This window comes from Haemorhous mexicanus, chromosome 10, assembly GCF_027477595.1.
Source record: "Haemorhous mexicanus isolate bHaeMex1 chromosome 10, bHaeMex1.pri, whole genome shotgun sequence".
Classification (NCBI taxonomy): domain Eukaryota; kingdom Metazoa; phylum Chordata; class Aves; order Passeriformes; family Fringillidae; genus Haemorhous; species Haemorhous mexicanus.
In genome coordinates this window covers 7,740,160-7,761,650 of record NC_082350.1, presented here as the reverse complement: position 1 = coordinate 7,761,650, position 21,491 = coordinate 7,740,160, and the positions used below count along the sequence as shown (strand labels likewise).

General features: G+C 43.4%; 1 protein-coding gene and 2 non-coding genes across 7 annotated transcripts; all 3 read right to left on the bottom strand.

The window, feature by feature from the left end:
• Positions 1-40: 40 nt before the first annotated feature.
• ATG16L1 (autophagy related 16 like 1) lies at positions 41-21,387 on the bottom strand. Of its 5 annotated transcripts, none has more exons than XM_059855216.1 (18): positions 21,118-21,386; positions 20,002-20,095; positions 17,702-17,807; positions 16,211-16,284; positions 15,770-16,021; positions 14,814-14,879; positions 12,531-12,617; positions 11,706-11,762; positions 10,650-10,752; positions 8,580-8,685; positions 8,391-8,461; positions 6,855-6,926; positions 4,810-4,930; positions 3,887-3,992; positions 3,222-3,371; positions 2,777-2,824; positions 2,309-2,410; positions 41-1,520 (listed from the first exon to the last, which is right to left on the bottom strand). In XM_059855216.1, exons 1-18 carry the CDS (start codon positions 21,230-21,232, stop codon positions 1,427-1,429), a joined length of 1,824 nt encoding a protein of 607 aa, XP_059711199.1. In that variant the 5' UTR covers positions 21,233-21,386; the 3' UTR covers positions 41-1,426. The 5 variants fall into 5 exon arrangements, with proteins under 5 accessions (XP_059711199.1, XP_059711198.1, XP_059711204.1 ...); XM_059855215.1 differs by having other exon boundaries at positions 12,531-12,620; positions 21,118-21,385; XM_059855221.1 differs by having other exon boundaries at positions 12,531-12,620; positions 21,052-21,186.
• LOC132332059 (small Cajal body-specific RNA 6) lies at positions 7,781-8,043 on the bottom strand. The gene has a single exon (XR_009487781.1). It is a non-coding gene; the product is annotated as a small Cajal body-specific RNA 6 (non-coding RNA).
• LOC132332004 (small Cajal body-specific RNA 6) lies at positions 10,174-10,443 on the bottom strand. The gene has a single exon (XR_009487727.1). It is a non-coding gene; the product is annotated as a small Cajal body-specific RNA 6 (non-coding RNA).
• Positions 21,388-21,491: the final 104 nt, after the last annotated feature.

Sequence of the window (21,491 nt, the reverse complement as noted above, 5' to 3'; positions counted from 1 at the left end):
CACACAGATGCACAAATAAATAAATCAGAGCAGTGTGGGGTTTTAAAAGCAGAACACAAGTTTATTTACAATCAAGTTCTTATGGGCAGCTGAATAAATAAAAACTTTGCCCCATGTACTCTAATTCCCCTCTGCAGAAAGTGTCTGAATGAAAGGCTGGGTTAGAGGGAGCCTGTCAGACCAGCTCCCCCAACCCAGCCCCTCCAAAGAACACACTTCCATAGTAAAACACTATCGGGAAAGAAGAAAATAAAGTGCAAATAAAAAGGCAATAAAACGCTGGTGGCTTGTCTTGAGGCCCAGATGATGTGGAAAGGTTTGGCTGGATAAAGATATGCCAGGTAGCTCACACTCAGACACATCATGGTTTAGGGTGCCAGAACAGGGACAGAGCTAAGACACCGCTCCGTACCACAGAGGGCTCCAGCGCAAATGGGAATATTGCACGTGTGCTCAAGAACGGGGCAAGTGGCCTGGAATTGCCAGCACCAAAACAATGGATTTGGGATTTGATGCCACTGCTCCCCTGTGTACTGACAGCCGCCAGGACAGGACGGATGAACAGAAAAAGGAACCAAACATCTGTATTCCAGGACAGAAGTCACAGGATTACTACATTCCTCATCACTGCAGCACAACTTCTAGAACAACCTCACCAAGCTTAGCTCTCTCCTCACACCCACTAATCAAACTGCCTGTGGTATAAAAAGATTAAAAAACCTCCTATTTTGTGATGCCCAAGCTGTTGAAGGGCATTACAACACAAGGGTGCAGAAGTCCTGAAGAACAAACCGTTGCCTCAAGAACCGATACACAGAGTTCACAGGACAGTGCTGGAGAGCCTGTGCCAGGATCAGAACAGACCTAAACCGAGCTGATAACTCAAAGGCAGAGCTGTCAGAGCCACGCGAGACCCTCTTTAAAAGCTGTTCCAACACTTCAAACTGCCTAGGATGTGTTTCAGGATCGTCTCACCCCATGCCTGAACTAGGCCACCAGAACAGAACACAGGAGACAGAACATGCTTTAAGTCAGCATACACAATGACTTCTTTCCAAAGTTTCCACCTCAGAAATGCTGTAGATACATTTGTGTGACAGGATATTTGGCACAGCTGTCTGGTGAGGAATCCCACTAGTATCTTCAGCTCCGCGTGGTGCATAGATACTGCAAGTAAAGGCATGACTAAGTAGCATTCTCCATCTACAACAGCTAATCCCATTCTGAGTCCAAGTGCCACAGCGCAGTTATGGCCATGAGAAGTCTCTGACTCAGGCTCCTTTCTCCATCGCTTTAGAACTTCCATCTGGAAAGCAAAGCCCATGTGCTTGTCAATATCCTGACTCTGGATGGATCTGGGCTCGGGTCTCCATGCTGTGCAGCCACGGACCAGCACCACCACACTCAGCCTTTCACCCTCCGTCAGTCAGAACTCAGACCACAGCACAGCCTTGTTTCCTTTGTCCACACTGACCACATGGGCACCCGATGGTGACCACGTGACTGCATTGATAGAAGAACTGAAAGGGAAGGCAAGAGTAAGTTTTAAAAAAGCTGAATTCCACAACAGTACCTGGCACTGGAATGAAATACTGTAATATGTCACCAACATGTTTTATGAAAAATCCTTTCCTTAGGATTTTTCCCTCCTGAGAAGCTGAGAGGCCTCAGGAACAAACTGTAAACAATTCTTATCTGCTGCTGTGGAATGCACCAGGTGGATCTGTGATTGGTCTCATCTGGTTGCTTCTAATTAATGGCCAATCACAGTTCACCTGCCCAGACTGTCTCAGTCAGAGACAAGCCTTTGTTATTCATTCCTTTTCTATTCTTAGCTTAGCCTGCTAATGAAATCCTTTCTTTTATTCTTTTAGTATAGTTTTAATATATTATCTATCATAAAATAATAAATCAAGCCTTCTGATACATGGAGTCAACTTTCTCGTCTCTTCCCTCATCCTGGGACCCTTGTGAACAATACCACAGTAATACTCTTACTACCAATTTAAAAAAACCCCACTTTCTCACATCTCAAGAGATTTGGGCTTTTAATAAGTCTGAGGGAGGTACAATTTCTTCAAAACATATTGAATGCACTTTAGTAGAATCATATCTCAGTTTAACAAGGTAACAACAAATCTAATCTAATTCAATCTAGAGAATACTGCCATGAATCCACAAAGACTTTGCATATTAATTATTCTCACATGAAATAAAAGTTGCAAAGCTGTACAACTCCAACTTTTGATAGCTCAGCAAGATTCACAACCCAGATCCCCATCTAGGCTGCATGTCCCACTTCCCTCACCTGTGATGCTTTGCAAGCGTCCTCTCCAATTTCCCAGTAAGCACATTCCAAATGTACAGGGCCCCATCAGCTGAGCCAGCAGCCACATAGTTACCATCAGGGCTGTGAGATCAGACCAGGTGCAGAAGGCAAAGAACAATATGCAAGTCAGCAATTTTCAGCACACATCATCTTTCCACCCACAAATTCCTAAGCAAGCAACTTGGCATTAAATAGTCTTTTAGGACTTATGTGTTACCACCTGCTAATACTAAGAAGTGAAAGCACTCTGAAATCAGAGCATTTCCAAGACATGGGATCAATATTTACAGATACACTCTGGCTTGACCAAGAGGTAACCTGGGACAAATTCCAAACTCTGCCCTGTTTTTCTAGCTGTAACTGGGGACCACTGCAGTCAAGCATCAGGAATCACTCCGTTTAGCTGGGGAAAGGTTTATCAGGTATCTTCTTTATGTCTGACCTTACCTGAACACAACTCTTGTCCAGTCAGAGCCACATTTGAATCCCTGGGCACTAAAAATTAGAATCAGATACCTGTTAACTCATTTATGAGAAGAGATACTTACTAAAGACAATGTTAAGGATTTCTGCATGTTTTAAAATAAACTCCAGCATTCCTTTATCCCAAATCATGTTTCTCATACACCCTTCTCTCAATGGCACCTGAAGAAATTCTTTCCTTTAGAACATAGACTTCTAAGCCAAGCTGCCTTCTTTAAAGAGAAACATGTGAGGATCCATTAGAGCAGATCTTTGCTGTTTCTAGACATTCCAGAGAACTTTGCCATGTAGAAAAAAAAAGTGAGGAGACTACTCTCCTCATAGAGGTCCTGGAAACCACTCCAGCACTAGGGTATCCCACAATACAAGGTCCTGACATTCACAGTGCTCCTGTGAGGAATACACTCACCTGAACGTCTGCTTGACAGCACTGACGCGCAGATCAATGATCTTGAGTAGGTCATCACGGGAACAGGTCAGAAGCTCTGTTCGCTCCGGGTTCAGGTCCAGAGCTGTGATTCTTCCAAGCAACTCCAGTTCTTTTACTATGCTTTCAGTCCTAAAGACAGAAAGAGGAAAGAAAACAAAAAAGACAGCTATGAACTAGGGTCCAGAAGCCAAACCAGCGCATCAAAACTCTGACTTGTCCCAATGTGGAAGAGAAGAAAAAGGATTACTGGTTTATTCTTACATTTTGTTTCTTTCCCAAGCTAGATCCCACCTTGTGGACAGCATTTCCAGCAAACAGTTAAGACATTACTTTCCTCACCCCACCCTAGAACAGCAAGTACTGACCAATGAAAAATACTTACCAGCAAGTAGGCTGTCTTTCCAGAAAAGAAATGGCATCCCAAAAAACCAAAAAAAAAAAAAAAAAAACCACCAAAACCCCCCCAACGTATAATACCAAACAGCCTAAAAGGAGTAACAAGAGTCTCTTTAATGGCTTTTTGCTGCTTTTATAACAGTCTCCCCAGCAACCAAGCTCAGGAAGAAGAGTTCCCTACTTCAGATTAACTTGACAGCAAACCCATAACCACTAAAACACCATAAACTCTCCTACAATAGTTTTACCTGATGTCCCAGAAACGAATTTTCTTATCAAAATGTCCACTCATTACACACTGCTCAGTACACACGATGTCATTGCAGCTAGATCCTGCAAACACTGTTTTTATACCTAAAAAGGAGAAAGCAATGGTGACATGCTTAAATTCACATTGTCCTAACTGATGAAAACTGAGACAGAAAATAATCCCTAAACCCTCCCCCCGCCATACAGTGGCCACACAGAGCAGTGCCCAAGGAGTGGCACAGGACAAACCATCTTAAAATAATCCCGATTAGGTCTTCAACCTCTCTGCCCTTTCTCAATCTCCTTTGCTGGGACTTGAAAAGTTCCCATGACAGCTGCTTCACTTCCACTTCATATTTAGCCAGCTATAATTTGCTGCTATTAAACAACATGAATCTGCCTCCTTGACCTATGTTTGCAATTCAGGTATCAAGGCAACTTTGACTCTCAAATGCTCTCTCAGTGCAAGCAGGTTTAAGAGCCCCCAGTAGGAGAAAAACTATTGAAATAAAGTGTTGCTCCCCAGGAAAAACCTGGATCCTAGCAATTCCTTCATTTGAGATGCTGAAATTTTGGGTATGTTTCCATCCACCTCAGAGTTAAAAACCTGGCCTGGCTCCAAGTTTTTAGTGGAAGACTAAAATACCCATTCCCAGACTGGTAAACAAAGAACACTCCCCAAAACAGCTGCTCTCAGTGTAATAGCTTTAACAGTGCTTCCTGCACACACAGGATTTCTTATTCCAGGTAACAGGCAGAAAGAATTCAGTTACCTAAAGAATAACAGAAAATGGGATGACTGCTAGCATTTTCTATTTTTATACTGGCAAAAAGATTCAATAATTGATCTGACACCAGACTGCTGGGAGCATTCAGCAGAAGCACAAAATATGGATGAAAAGCAGAAGTTAGGCTTCCTTACAAACTTTGCTGCGGAGGTCCCAGAGCTTGAGGGTCCGGTCATGACTTCCCGAAACAATACGTGCATTGTCCAGCAAGAACTTGGCTGACAGCACTTTACCACTGTGACCTGTAAGGGTGTGCTGGGGACACAAGATTGACATGAAACTGAGTATTTCCACTTTCTCAAATTGTAATTTGCATGTCTCCTGCTTTGCTTGGCAGAAAAAAACCAACATCTATTACAGGTAAACAGAGATCACCATTGAGCAGGAGTGTTAATTATCAGAGCCCAGCCTGGAGCTGGGAAACACAGGCCACCTTTTGCCACAGTTTCTCCAGTTACTCAGGAACCTGCCAGCTCCTTTCTCAACACTGTTCTCCATTTCATGGAGAGATGGCAACAGCAACACAGCCTTGCAGGACAAACCAAGGGGTTGAAGTATGCTGAAAATGAAAATTGAGCCTTTCTGCTTTCATATGGAGCTTCCCTCAAGGACATAACAGGGTATCGAGTTTCAACTGTTATTACATCTTAAAGCCTGGGATTTCAGAAAAACTCCCTACAGCAGCTTCTTTAAGCGCAGAGGGAGGCTCTCTGGGGCTGAAAACATGAACCACATTCACTTAGAATTGCTCAATATTTACATACTAAATCACAAAATAGACAATTAATTACTAAAGCAAGAGTTATGAAAAACAAGACAGAAATCTTTGAAGATAGTTAAGATTTTTTTTAAAATACTCAACAGAAGATCAAATTACACAAAGCAATCTGGACTTGGGGAAACACAAAATAAAAGCCCTTAAGAATGGAAGGAAATGGGAGCTATGTTTGGGGAAAAAACCCAAAACCTGATAAACAAAACATCATCCCAAAAAGACGACCTTGCCTTAAGAAAGGAACACAAACTTCAGCAAGGAGGATCTATCTTCCACTCTGCATCTCTCTTCTGCCCTTGCTGCACAGACATCACATACAGGTGTTGCATTTAGGCAGGGAGTTTTGGCAAAGTTTACAGTGATTTCAGCTTTACAACCTCCTGCTTATGTGCAAGCCATGAAAATTCGACAGTGCTCACACTTATAACAGAGAGGACTATTTCATTTTGGAAACAATGAGTGCACTCCAAAGAATTACAGGAAGATTATGTGAATGTCTGCAGGTGTAACTAACCTTTTGCAGTGAGTAATCTATGTCTGCTAAACTTGTATTCACTATAATTCACATCCAGTAGTAGGTTTTGCAGCCAACGAGAAGGTGCAAAAGAACTGATGCTCTTCACTTTCCTGAGACTTGACATGTCCACACTGAGAACTACCCAATGAATTACAGTGCATCTGTTGGTTATAACTAACACTAAAATGTCAGAAGATTTGAACATCAAAGTAGTATCTTACTAAAATAAAAAGGTGAGGAAAAATGTACATAGGAAATGGCAATTTAAAAAGGTTCTTGGAAAGCTGTGAAACTTTTATTTTGATCAAAGGATTATTTTCAAATCAGAGCCAACTGTTGGAGAAGAATATGAGTACAAAGTATTTGGGAGGAAAGGAGGAACCTTTCAAAAGACATTGAGGATGATGTCTAACATGTTGAGGCTTGCTGCCTTGGACAGCCAGGCAGAGGGCTCCTTTTCAAGAATGTGGCTCCTGACTTAAAACAGAAATCCCTCTTTGTCTTCTGCAAAGCCTTTTTCAGCAGCCTGTCCTTTGAGAGAGGCTGAAACACTGAGGTGGCTCTCCATAAATCATAAGAAGCATTTAAAGTTCCCCAGAGGGGTACAAAAAAGTGTACACACATTTTATGTGGCAAGGTTTTTCTAGTAGGGGGTTGTTTTGGGAGAATACACAGTAACTGGAGCTTCCTGCAAGGCTGTGTGGAGATCAACACTGTATTTTAGGTCTTGCTGCGAAGACATTCAAGAGATAAAGAACCTCTCAACAAAAAAGACTATTAAAAATGTCTGTAAATGCCCAACTTCCAAAACTGCCATGTCCCCATTTGACATAACTGGGAATAGAAGACAGGAACAACCTTGCACTGCTTTGCCTTGCAAGACTCACCCGTAATCGATTGTCATCAACTGTCCAGATTCTGCTGGCAAAGTCATTTGAAGCTGCTAAGAGGTAAGAACCCTGTAAACACAAGATTCCTTTCAAATTCCTTCTGCTAGTCAATATGCAAACCAAATTCAAATATTTCCAATAAACCATTAAAACCATATTAGTGCTATTTTGTCAAAGGGAAAAAAGGAATAAAACCAAAACCACAGTGGCAAATGCCAGTATGGAAAGCTAATGTAACCCTCACCAAAGGGCTATGGCACCTGCTTCTCTCCAAAATGGAAGGGTTTGTACATGGCTATATTAGATTTTAAAAACAATAATGTATACCAATTATAGCAATAACCAGACCAGAAAAAGGACATCCATCTTTCCCTTCTGCAAGAAAATGTGTTCTAGTTTACTCTCATCTGTTGTGGAGTTGTTTTCCTCTTATTTGTTGGTTTTTTTTTTCTTTTTCAGAGGAAAAAAAGCCCTGCATCATCTACCTCCACTGCTTAGAAAGGTCTCAGAGTGGAATTAGCCTGATTCTTGCCATTTTTGTTAAAATTCTAGCATTTTAAGCTAAGATCTCAAAAATTAAACCTGCCTGAGGAGAGAGAAATCAACTTGTTCATGGCTTAGGGCTTCCACAAGTCACCCATGACGGAGAGTGGCCACCACAAAATTTATGCTTGCACTCCTGTCCATCACAAAAGAATTTGCTGAATCCTTGTAATCCTTTGGTATCTCATCCAGGCAATTCTCACAGCAAGTGTGTTCAAGCAACTTGCCAAACCTCAGGACTAGTTTCTCCTGCAGATTAACAGCACATCTCTAATGAGCTGGTCAGGGTCCAAAAGAAGGATCCTCTCGGGTGTGTACCATAATTTAGCACATAGAATCACCAAATGGGAGAAATCATATCAGCTTTGTGCTATGGAAGAGGTCTCAGCAGAAAAGTCAGATCACATGTCCAATTAGACCAATCCAAGGCCCCAAACTCCTTCAAGCAGGACTGTTGGATGCTGATCTCAGTCATGTCTCCGCTGCTCCAGGTGAACATGACCTGAGCACATCTCATACTGTCAGCAAACACTCTGCCAGCCACACCAATGCTGTGCCATGGCTGGGGAGAAACTGCTGGGAGAAGAGGGCATGGAACTGCAAGTCTAGGGATAATCAGACCTTTTACTATTCATCACAGACCTCAGTAAAGCACTTACAGAAAAAAAACTTCACAGAAATAAAGCCTCAGTGTATTTGATTCTTCTGTGCTGTTATGCCAGCTTCAGTGGAATGCTAATTTCTTACTTCAAACAAAAATCCTTAACAGCCAATGTCTGAGCTGCATATCATCATCTGAATTGTACGGCAAGGATCAGAATTACAGACTGCATCTTATCAAATAAAGGTCTTTTGTACAATTTCAGCTACTTTCACATTTTAACTCATTTCTTAGGTAACTTCAATTAGAATGGAAACAATAGTAGAGAAGAACCTAATTCCATTCATTTATTCCCAACTACAAACAGTGGATATTGCACAAATACTCACAGCACTATCAAATTCTATGCTTGTAATCCCAGCGTTACTGCCAGAGAGGGAACCTTTGGGCTCACACCTATCTGCACAGAGAAAGATGAACAAAAACTTGAGCAATGGATTAGAGCAGAAGGTGACACAAAGTGACCCAAAATATGAACTTTTTTAGCATCCCACAGGCCCCAAAGCAAAAAGGTTTACCTCCCAAGACTTCCCAAAGCTTAACCCTCCGGTCCATGCCTCCTGTTGCTAGTAACCGGGAGCCAGGGCTGAACTGCACCGCATTCACCTCCCCATCATGTGCATCCTGAGGAGGGGAAGGAACAGAACAGCCACCCACAAGGGAATTAGCATACACCCATAACCCACAGATCAGAAAGCTACAGAACTTGAAGGTTACACAGAATCACAGCTGTGCATCTTTCAGAGGAAATAAAGCCACGGACTGAAACTCTGCTGTGGCTGGTGGTGCACAGACAGCAAAAGGGCTGATCCATATCAAAAGAAAAAACAAAGGCACATGAAAAAAAAAAAAACAGCAGCAAGGACTCAGGAGCAGTAACAAACTACCAAAAGCCATATAATGCTTCCTAAGTTTAGGCTCTTAAGTCACACCAGGAAAAAAAAAAAATAAGGAAAGGACAGGACAAAAAACAGTAACAGGTGATGTGCTGTAGAAGGAGAGTAACTTTTCATTCCTCCAACTAGAGACAGCCATGGAACGTGATCCAATCAGTTCATGCAACCATGGAACAATCAAGTCAGGCTTGAGTTAAGCAGGTCTGCTAGGAAACAGCACAGCAGATGCACTGCATTCACTGGGTGTGATGGTGATTCTGCAGTACAAGCGTGACAGCACCTGCTTGCAGAGGACTTGGGCTTAAGCTGTGCCTCCTCTCTGCAGATGCACTGACCTCCCAGCACCCCTGCTTCTCACAGCTTAATGTTCTGAATTCCTGAACATTTAAAACCTATGATAATTTTAGTAATAATTCATTTCTTATTCCTCTATTCATTTCACAGCTTTATGCTACTTACCTACACAGTATTACCACCATAACTGTAATTATTTTTTAAGTATTTTCAGGACCTGCTCTTTCAAAACCAGCTTTTCTGGAAACCTGTATTTTTATGGAACTTGTTGCTTGAATGTGATCTGCCAGCTCATATTTAAGGCTAATCACACTTCAAATCTGATCTTTCTGCAAATGCAGAGGAGCCACTCAACAAAACTGGTGAAAGGCCTTGTCTAGAAGCTATGCCTGAAGTGACTATCTTTTTCACCTCCTACTTGCCTCTCCAAAGGTGAGCCCAGTCTGCTCCCCGCATTTGCCAAACCTCTGCCACAGAGCCCTTGCATTAATTCCTAGAATGCTCTGCCAGAACTAGATGTGTCTTGACCCTCCACCTGGGCTCAAAACACGAGCTAAAGCCTAATACCTCCTCACCTGATGCCCCCTATTCAAGCCAGCTCCAGCTGCCATTTCAGTCATGACCCTGCTCTCACCTGAGGTGACATTGCTACTCCCTCCATCCACAACTTCCACTACAGAATATGGTAACAGGGCAGGCAAGAATACACATTCTTCCCTACTGCAGTGAGCCATACTGATACTCTGGATGAAGAAAATCAGTCATTTAATATCCATGAAAAATCCACATCTAGCTCTGGAGTGCCCAAGAAAGCTCCAGAGGTATATTCAAACAAGCAGCTGCATTACAAGACAACTTCCTTTCAGTCACAAGACAATGCCCTGCACAGAAACTTAAGTTTGGCCAAAGAACACATAAAGGAGGTCTCAGCTTGAAAACCTTTGATCATGCACAGCCAGTGAGGACACCCCATCACCATGAGCTCCTCTTCACCAGGTTTGTTGGATTACATTTCGTGCCACAACTCCTTTTTCTGTGGAGAACTGGAACTGAATTAATCCCAAACTGTCAGCAATCTCTTCCTCCATCACAGCTCTACTATGGCATGATAGAACAGGGACTGCTGGGAGCCAAAGGGTAATGGGGTGGAATTTCCCTGTGCCCTCAGAAAACTTCTTTGTCATCATTGACCTCAGTAAGAGTGACATTGAGCACAGCTCTGAGAAACGTGGGGTGAGAAGTAAACGGAATGGAATGAATTCTACCAAACCAAGAATTCCTTCCTGTTTGGCAGTGGTAACAGAAAGAGTCTCAGGATTTCAGTTCCCACATAGGGGATTCACTTCCTCCAAAACCAGAACAAAGAATGGCAGAGCAGAGAATTTCTTCTGTACTCACAAAGACACAAATGGCAGTAGTGGGCACTCTCACTTCTTTACTGGCACCTGGATGTGGCTCTGCATTATCCTGGGGTGCAGGGAACGAGGACAGAGAACGCCTCCTGAGATGAAACAAAGCAAAAACATTTTAAAATGAGAAATGAACATTGTTTCTCTTGAATTCATCCTGATGTCTACCTGTCAAGTAACTACTCTGTACAGAAAGTAAAAAATGGGGGAAGGTGCTTTTAACATCGTTTTTTTCATCCCATCTTTCAAAAATTACATTTGTCATGTAACACTATATTCACTTGTGGCTTTAGGTATTTCACAGTTCACCACATAAGTTATCTGAACTGATTACTGACCTCATTTTGGAGCAGTGTTTTAATGTTCTCAATAGGAAGAGAAACATGGGACTGGCTGCAGCTCCATTGTTATGTCTAGGAAGACTCAACACCATTTCACTCAGCACTACATCCTAGGCAGCAAAATGCTCTGTTCCAAAGCTTGGGCTGCTCCATTTAAGCAAAGACATCCAACTACTGCAGAGCTTAGCTTAGAAGGACTGGCTCCGCTCTGGATACAAAGCACAGAACTCAACGACTTAGTTTAATTAAACCTACTAAAGGAGCAAAGTGCAGTGGAAAGTAAGAGCAAACCCCATGTATTCTCTCCAGAAAGAGGGGCTCATTGCCTCTCTCTCTGTTGATAGTTTCTAACCAGAGTTATCAACTGCAGAATCTAATCAGCACAATGCAACTGGGTTCCACCTTACTTCAATGGAATACAATCACATGCTGGACTAAGAGCGGATAATGTTTTCACCTGGCAGTATCAGAAGACTGATGTCCCAAAAGGGGAGACTCAGACAGACTGGAGGGAAAGGTCAGAGGTCAGCACACGGCAAGATGGAAGAAACAGGAAGTTGAGGAGAACAAAAAAGAAAAAAAAAAGAAAGGCAGAAGCTAGAAGGAAGGCTGGAAATACTTGTTTGCATTCCCTGCATCACCAAGATTTTGGTGTACATTAAAACCAATAAACAAAACAAGGAGGTGAAAGTGTTCTAACCTACCCAAAGATATTACTGATAGAGTCCAGAAGGCCTCCAGCTGGCTGGGAGAGTCGCTTACTGAAGGAGGGGAGGACAGGTTTAAACCTTGTGAATAGCTTCTCCACATAAAGATCAATACAAACACATCTCATAGCAACATGTCTCTGGAAAGACTCCCTCCCCTCAGACCCAACCCAGAGACATAGAACACCAAGGCAGGCAGCAGTGCAAAAGTCATCAGTAACTACAACTCAGAACACATTTTGTGGGTGAACTTTCTTCAGTGTCCCTCCATCTCACCTAGTGACTTGCTGGGTTTAGACAGAACAGTCTCCCAAGTCTAAAATTTCAATCAAATTAATTCATGATCTCATGTAACTACCTCTTACTTTCCACTCACTGCTATTTTAGAGAAAGAACAAGATGCATTTAATCTAGGTGAAGATTATTTTCAGCATTTCAGATAAACCCAGCTATTTGCAAATAGCTATTGCTATTGTGGTATCAATATTCACATTGATAACTTGTAGAGTAACGGAGGCATAAAACAACAGACACTGTAATAGCCACATTATTAACTATAGTTTTTAAATATTTGTTTTAAAGAGTAAACAAAAATTTTTCAGGCACTAGGGTAATTCAGTTAAAACAACAAAGGGAAACCAGCACATCTAAAGCACGGCACAGAGAGTACAGTACATGAGTTTCCTACTGCTCTGGTAGAAGCACCAAACTGTGTTCCATCTAAAGGCAACTAGAAACCTAAGTTACATTCCCACCATTGTTCCAGCTCTACTGTGCCCCTTGGTCTTAGTGACATGCTACAAGAACCTCCTGGTCACAAACCTGGATGTCCGGCTGACAGCTCGCACTGGAGAGGTTTCCTCAGCTGTGTCAGAGGTTTCATCTGCAAGCACTTCGATGTCATCATCCCTGCTGAAGTGAGAAAAAACACCTCCTTTTCAATCAGCCACTGACAGCAGCAACTGACAGGATGGCACTGTTCCAGGGCCTGTCAGTTCCATGCCCAGCACACCCCAGGTTTCTGGAGCTGTAGCAAGACACAGTTCGATCCAGATAATACACAGTGATGCAACTGCCAGAGATGTAATTGAACACAGTGTCTGAAAACAGATATAGACAGCAACTAAATTTCAGGTTTATTCTTTCCAGCCATCAATTCCACTTCACTGACAGCAGTGCTGGATTTCCACATCCCGTTGTTTCTGTTTTCAGACCTCCTTTTCAGGTTCTCTTTACTACAGGCATCCTATTTCAGCCTGTAGCACTAACTACACAGAGCATTGTAACAACCCACCACACCTGAGCAAGGCTTCACTACAGAGTGAATGATATTTGCTGGAGCAGTTACAGAACAACAAAAGCATGATTTACTGCAACACCAAGTATAGGTGATATCAGCACCTTTTTTGCTGTTTCAAAACAAGCAAATGTTAAAGAAAGCACAAGAGGTTAATTGAATTTTCCTGCTTCACCTACACCAAAGACACCCTGATACTTTCTACACTGCTATACTTCAGGTACAGCACCATTAAGTGTGAGAGCTGTTTTTGCTCACTCCATTGAAGTGTTGGTGGTCAGCTGAACACAAGTGTGAGGTTCCAACCCATGTACAATAAATTAACCCAGCTGAATTACTCAGCTAATGCTGAAGATTTCCCCTATTAGTCACCATGGACTCTGACAGCCTAGTATTTTTCCCTTCAATGATGATTTTTCCTGCACTGCTGATTTTGCAGGACAAACTATTTTTAAACGTGCTTTACTAATGCAAATTGACTGAAGAGAAGTTTAAATTCAGCATTTAAATAACCAATTTGTGCCATCAGATAACACTCAGTTGCAAAAGCATTTAAAAGGACGAAACCAACTAATCTCTCATTTCAGAATATAGCCGCACTTTCAATTCTAAGATTTTGGAGAGCATACATGAAAATACTATAGAAAATATACTTGCTGATTGAATGTATCAGGCTGGTGTGTCAAGAAAATACTATCAAGTTCTGCCAATATTCATTTTTTAAAATCTAAAGTTTCTATGTGTAGCAAAAGAACTTTCCAAATTAACAATGTATTTTTAAGTAAATATAAACACCAGGGCACACCTCCTGAAATGGTGCAGTTTTTCCCTTCAGTAAGCAGCACATTTACGCAACACACTCTCAAACTAAAATCATCAAGAAGAAATCAAAGCCATCTCTGAAGCAGAGTTTGAGTAGTACACAGAAGCAATTATGCTACAGGGTGTCTCATACTACCTTTCCACATGCCCCTCCTCCCTCTCCCAGCCTTTTGCACAGTCCCCCTTCCAGAGGGATGCACTGCTTCTGTCCTTTGCAAGGGCTTGCAGCACAGCACTTAATGTGACTCTGATGTAAACATAAAGAGAAAAGATCTCCAGAAAAAGCTTGCAGGCTGCTCTGGCACCACTCAGCAGGGCCTAGGAACAGAGCATCAGATGCAGCTGTTCTAGACTGGGAAAACACAACCACCCTGATCAGCCCAGCTCAGAGCACCCGGAGCTCCCACTGCCCCCTGAAGCCACCTGATCCAAACACCACAGAGCCAAACACAGCAGAGCAAGAACAAGGGACTAGAGAGATTTCTCTTCATCTTGCCAGGTAAAGTACTCCACTGTTTTTCCCTTAGACAATAAATCCCTGCCAGTATGGAAACTGTGTATTTTCACCCAGGTTAATTTACTCAGTACCATTCCTACAGGAAACCCTTGAGCATGGTTGTAGTCTAATATTTTAAAATCCAGGCATCTCCAGAGTAATTCTTCATTATTTCACTGTTTCATGAAAAGCTATCTTAAAGACCAAAGGCACATATCTCAGTACAAAAACATTTTTGTAACAACGTCTACTGACCATATGAACCATCCCTGGGACTTTCAGTCCAAGCATCTGTTTTCAGTCCTAAAAGAGCTCCTTCTTCTGTAAGTTCAGGCAGGGAGAGTTACTGCACATTTCTGACTTTATACAAGAAGTGCAAACACCCCTCTACATCACCCAATTTAGGAGTAACAAAGGTACCATTTATCATGGTTCTGCATAAACCTGAGGCATAAACTGATCAAAGAGACTATAAATCAAGACTGCTTACGGTTCAACAGGCAAGGGTTCTTTGGCAGCTTCTGCCAGCTCCTTCTGCAGCCTGGCCTGGCGTCGCCTAAGAAAGAAAACCCAAGGTTATTAAAAAAGAAAAACAACAACATTTCCTTAATCCCATTCCAAAGGCTACCCTGCACAGTTTTGATGGGCCTCATAAGATTAAAAAAAAAAAAAAAAAAGAAAAAAAAAAATCAGTCCCCTGCTCTAATTTTATCCTGCTTTTCAAGATACTCTGAGCAGGAGAGACAGTTTTCTTACTGTGAGTAGCAAAGGACAAGATCACTCAAGTGAGGCAATGAGGCAAAGTGAATCTACAGCCCCTTATGATCCATATGAATACACATTATCTTGGAGGGTAAGAACTTGCCAAAATAATGATTATGCTAGTGAAGCTAATACAAAACTGCCAGCTACTGTGAGACTTGCAATATAGGTCAGTCTCCAGGTATCATTAGCTGGCAAGTAAGCTGAAACAATTCAGAAAAAAAATTATTTTTTAAGGAAAAAAATACATAATTACAATTACTTTTGCAGTAAGTTTTACATAGCTCAGTCTCATGGCAGGTGCTCATTCTAGAGGAATGAAAAAAAACACTGGACTTAGTCAAGTCAAAAAAGGATAAAACTAGGAGCAGTATAAGATGCAATATGAACAAGAGAAGCCCAAATCTAATACCAGCAAAGTTCCACAGTTTCTATCTGACTTATGATCTTCAGCACACAGTTAAATGTTGCTGAAGAAACAACAGAACATGTTTTACTCATTTAAAAGACAGGAATGTTTTAACACAGTGTCAGTCTGTGTTGGCCGGAAAAAGCAAGTTCTGGACTCCCACTGTGTTGTGCAAGAACAGAGATCTCAGAGGTCAAAACTAAATCTGGTTTTATCCTATGCACTCCTAACTGAAAAACATATCAGTTTTATCAAACAAAGGTCGTGGATCTCACCTTGAATCCTTTTCATTTTCTGCATTCAAACGATTGGCTTCTTGTGCTTTCTCTGCCATCCAACGTGAGACCAGCTCCTGGTTGTCCTCAGTAGTTTTCCTTAGTTTCTCCTCCAAGGCATTGAAGGTGATCTGGAGAGCATCATATTCATCTTTCAGAGTCTGATTAGCTCGCTCAAGATCTTGCAGTTTGCTACGCAATTCCTGGCACTCTGTTTCCAGTTCAGAAATCTTTTGCAAATACTCTGCAATCCTGGAATGGCAACAAAACATACAAAACCATGAGGACCTCCTTTGGGACCTGTGCCATCTTCCTTGTGCTGTTTGCACAACGCCTCACAAAGGCATTTTTAGCCCTGGGCTAAGACTCCTAGAGAACATTATAACTCCAATAAAGAACTCCCTCAGAAGTCTGGTCACAGACAAAATGCTTCTTACTCACTTGGCTTCATTCATCTGCATCTCTTTGTCCTTCTGCTGCATTTGGTTGTTCAAATCGATTACAGACTGGGCCAGCTGGGGAGAGGAGAAAATTTCATTACAAACTGCAGGGATGTCAGTGGATAACATACTGAGCAGCCTGCAGCACAAGCACAGACTAATCCAGCATTAAAAGCATGGATCACACGTTTCAGGTCTTTTTTACCCCAGCTTTCTATGCAGATCTGCTACACAGGTCAGAGAATCCACTTTCAAAAATAAATTGTCCAGAAGCTGCTGTCCTTTGATGTCTCTCTTCTCTCAAAAAGTTTCATTAATAGTCAGATTAAACAGAATGTATATTAGGAATAAATTTTAGTAGTGGAAAAATCAATACAGAAATTAAAAATTGTCAAGTAAGTAAACAAAGGAGTACTGACAACCAAGAAACAAATTAGGCCTGTTAGGGCCAGGACAGCCATTTCAGGAGACACACAGCTCTCACTGTGAACACAGGTGCCACCAAGAGTTTTCTCACCACAGATGCTGGTGGAGTCCCTGCAGAGCACAGGGAACAAAGAGGCAGAGGCCAATGCTGCCAAGCTGCAGCTGCCAGCTCATACCTTACCCAGCAGCACAGCCTCAGCTGCCCAGGAAGAAGGAAGAGTGATTTCTGGGAAGAGTGCCTGCCTGTGTAAGTGGTTTTAGGACACCAAGTTGGAAGTAAAGCAACTATTCTGAGTGCCCTAACCACTTGGTGCACACCTCCTAGAGAAAACAGTCTCCTCTTTGGAAAGCTCAAAATTGCTGATACGAGTTTCTCCACACCTCCAGCGGGGTGTAATCAAAGGAGCATTTTCCAGGCTATTCACACCTTTTCCCTATGAAAGTGTGCAGTCCCATTCAGCTTTCAGACTCATTCAGTCCACTGCTGTGCTTTAAAAAACCCAATTCTGCTGCTGAAATTCCCTATCTCCTGGTCAAAAAAAAAAACCCCAAAACAGAAATCCAACACGCCTGGCTTTTCCCCTCCTCCAGGCCCAAGTAACAGAATGTGTCAATGTTACAGAACTCCTGGGCTCTGAAACAGCACTCCCCTTCCAGCCTAGCACCGTGGCTCTTACAATCTTGGCTGGTGCTGCAAAGTGAGACCAGTAAAACCACAGCCCCCTGTGCCCCACTCATTCTAAGTCTTTCCAAGTTACTAGTGGTCATACACAGCTCTGTGGCCCAGAGCAGTTCCTTCCTCCTCTAATACAACTAAGAACCTATTAATGAAGCAGAAAATTCAGACTTAATAATCATGCTATGCTGACAATAGAAGCTCTCATCTCCTGGTGACAGTATTACAGACCAGCCTGTGTCTGGTTGGTTTTAATCATCAGAAACTGGGGAAGTTGAAAAAGGCTCTAGATGAAAGGAGGAAAAAATGATGATTAATGAGCCTGGTAAAATCATGGTCAGGCTCCCAAAAGGCCACACATGGACCACAGAGAACGTAAGACTTTCCAACCTCGCCACGTTTCTTGTGCAGCTCAGTCAGCTCCTCTTGGTGCTTTATCTTCAGCTGGGCCAGTTCCTGCAGCTGAGCGTCGTTCCATGTGCCATCATGTCCTGGGCTGCAATTGGACAGAGAAGAAGAGATGTCCCAGACTAGAATCCAGTTCTTTCTGTGCCTTTGCCAGGGTCCAGACACTGCCTCCCCTTGGAAGCTCTGTACACCAAGGACACAGGTGATTCATAACAAACCAAATCACACAGTACTGGAAAGTTACATCTTCTGAGCACTAGATCCACTTCTTGTACATTTCTAAACCAGTATTCAAACTCCAAGAGAAGATAACTAGCCTTTGTTTAAATTTGCATGAAGATGACTGAGTCTTAAAAGCACACTATCTTAATTCTGGAACAATTACAAATATTTTACCATCCTGATTTGTTCTGGAGGAAGCTGGTAGACCTTGAGGATGCAAGATGTGTGGAGAGGGTACAGAACCAAAAGTCAGGAAACCAAGGGAGTATTCCCAGGCTTTGGGGTTTACAGTCTCAGGTGTGACAAGACACTCCTCCATTGGCCTGACTATAGCCTTTTTGTGCATAAGTTTTGAAGTGATTACTGTGTTTTTCAACACTATTACTGTGAGATAATCTTGAATTTTTACATATCAGAACATTTATATCACCCTCTGCCCCAACCAACTATGGAATGTAACATTTATCACTCATGTCTCTGAAAACACAGAGGCAGGAACAAAGAAAACCAAGTTTTTTTAAAAGTATATGCACACACAGACTCTGAGCACATTGTCAGCTGTATTTTGAATTACAGCTTCTTTAAAAAGTCATAATTTTAACTAAAAAAAACATTTTATCAGACAAACAGAACAAGGTAATTACATCCCTTTCTGCAGTCATTTTGTGTTGTAACAGTCCAGGGAGAAATGGATAATCCATCCAAATGTCTCACAGTAACATGAGTAACCTAATGCTCTTCTAAAGAAACAACCAACCAACCCCTCACTGAACTAGTGCTGCACTACCTGCATTTCCAAAAAAATGTGTGCAAACAGACAAGAAGCTAAGTCCTGCAGTAATATCCAACACATCCTATAGCTCCAGTCACACATATCCCGACAGCCAGAACTAGATACTACTCCTTGGCCATGATGGAAGTAAAAACACTTTTCTTCAGCTATCTAGGATTAGAAAAGTAATCCTGTTTCAAAAACCTGTCATATACTGAGCACAGTATCAGAGCTCAGCTGAGTATTTACTTTCAGATGCTGCTTGTGTGTCTTTCTTCTCATCCACATTTAGTCCAGCCTCATCTCCTAGACATGGCATTCAGCCAGAAGACAATTCCCGTAAAGTGAAATGGTTCAAGACAGCTGCAGCCATCAGAAAGCTTTTGGGAACTTTCACATGGGTGTTAACTCCATGTGAATTTTGCTTGCAATTCCTGTAAACCCAGCAGTTCATCCTTCTCTGATATATTGATTTGTTTTGTACCCCAATTGGACATGCTCATACAGTTCCCTGCAGTAGAGGGGTTCTGGTTTCAGGACAAAAGCATAAAGAACCTCAACAGAGGAAACAATTTTTACAGAAGTAGGAATTCTGAGCTCCTTGGCCCTGCCTTCTCTTCAGGTACACTGAGGGCAGAGCTGGCCAGCCCTCACCTGTGGAACAGACAGGCTGTCCAAGGGACACTTCTGGCACACGGGTTTGCTGTGCAGTCAAACATCAGCAGAACCAGCAGCACAACCCCTGCCTCCAGCACAAGTGCTACTCCCAGGTTAAGGAGGAAGCTGCCCAAGAAATCCTATTAAAAAGCAGGCACAGACCACCTTTCTTTTGGCATCTGGTGCTTATTGCTTATTTAGGACTGACACTTTGCAATCATGGTTTATTTCTGTTCTCCCCTTTCATGTGATGACACAGATTGAAAGAAACTAAGCCATTAAACCATCCTATACTCAATAGGAAGAGCAGAAAAACACTGTAAGTGTTACAAGGCAAACAGACCAGGAGCAGCAGCTCACTGTGGCCCACCTCTGTTCCATGAGTTTGTGATAAATCAGTTTCCTTCCCAAACCTGGCTAGATCTTTCTGTACTACATACTCTAAACATACTGTACCTTCATCACAGGCTTAGACACAGCTGTGAGTTATATTTAGTCCAACAGAAGTTCAGTTTGCTGTGTGCCAAGTCACTGTAGGGGTCTGGTAGCTGTTTGTGTAAGGCATCAAACGGTGGTTTAGGTTACAAGGTGTACAACAAACAGCTGCTGACAAAAAAGGAGGGTTACATACCTGATCTCATGTCTGCTCTGCATGTCATATTTTTCTGCTTGAAGTTTATCAGCCAGCACTGCATGAAGGTCTGACTTCTCTAGCAGCTTGTTATCTGCAGAGCAAAAAGTGCACTTAAGACAACCAGAAAGCAAATCCAAAATACCATCTTCTCCTGCCTAGATCATTAGCTGTGATCTAGTCCCTTTAATTACTGTGACACAGCCAAATGCTACATGAGCCTCCACCACATCACTATGTTCTCTCTCCTCTTTGATCTTAACAGGTTAAGGCACCATCCACCTACAACCCCAGGAACTCCTCATTAATCCAGATGCTGTGTAGGACTGGTCTTGTGAAAGCTTAATAGAGAAAGAGAGAGCAACCTCTCAAGCGCATGGCTATCTGCTAAAACAGAGAGAGTTCAAAGTTCACACTGCACAGATCCTCAAAGGACGGCAACCAGGAGAACAGGCCTGGCAGAGGTCAAACCCAGCCCTGCCGTTTGTTTTCTCCCACAGTGTGTGGGACCCTCCCTGCCATCCTGACACAGCTGAGGCAGGAGAGGGGCGGGCAGGAAAGCCTTGAACAGAGAGTGCTGGCCCCTGGATAGCTCCAAATTTTACAAAAGACCATGAGCAGGGTCAATAGCACCATTGTTCTCGGTTCCACAAGCGGGGAATTGTGCAGACAATTCAGACATTCAATCACTGCCCAGAGCACAAAGTGCTTCAGCCTCTCAGAGAACTGAAACAACTACATATTTTCCTCGAAAAAGCAGAAATTCCAGCTTTCCTGTTATTACAGACATGTCCTAAACAGTCCCGTGAAAACGGCTCGGCCGAGGCCCCTGGGACCCTGTGCCACACCGGCTTTACCACTTTTGAAGAAGAGGAGAAATCTCAGAATGATTCGGGCTGGAAGGAGGTACAGCGGGTCCCCAGGTCCCACCTCCCTGCTCAAGCAGGGTCATCCCATAGCACACGGCACCGGACAGAATCCAGTTCTGGAAAACCTCCAGAGAGGAAGACTCCACACCCTCCCCACTGAGCAGACTCTCCCTGCACATACTGATGGGCATCGGTGAGGGAGAAGAGAAGCGCTACTTCGGCCGCGCCCCCGCCGGGCCCCGCTTACACTGGGCGATGATCTCCTCGAAAGCCTGGCGCTGTAGCCGGTCCCGCCGCCGCAGCTCCTCCGCGATGTGCCTCTTCCAGGGGGGGAACCCGGCGGCGCGCAGCCCCGACGCCATCTCCGCGGCAGACCGGGGCGAAACGGGCCGGGGCGGGCGGCGCGGGGTGGTCAGAGAGGCGGCGGGAGCGCGGGGAGGCGGCGGGAGCCCCCTCAGAGCCAGGCCCGGGCCCGCGGCCGCGCCCCCACACCCGCCATGGCGCCGCGCTACGTCAGGGGCCCTCGCGTCTGTGCGGCGCGCCGCGACCGCGACCGAGGCTGCCCCGCCACTGCCTGACGCCGTCCGCCCGCCTCCGCCGCCGCCGACCCCAGCACCGGTG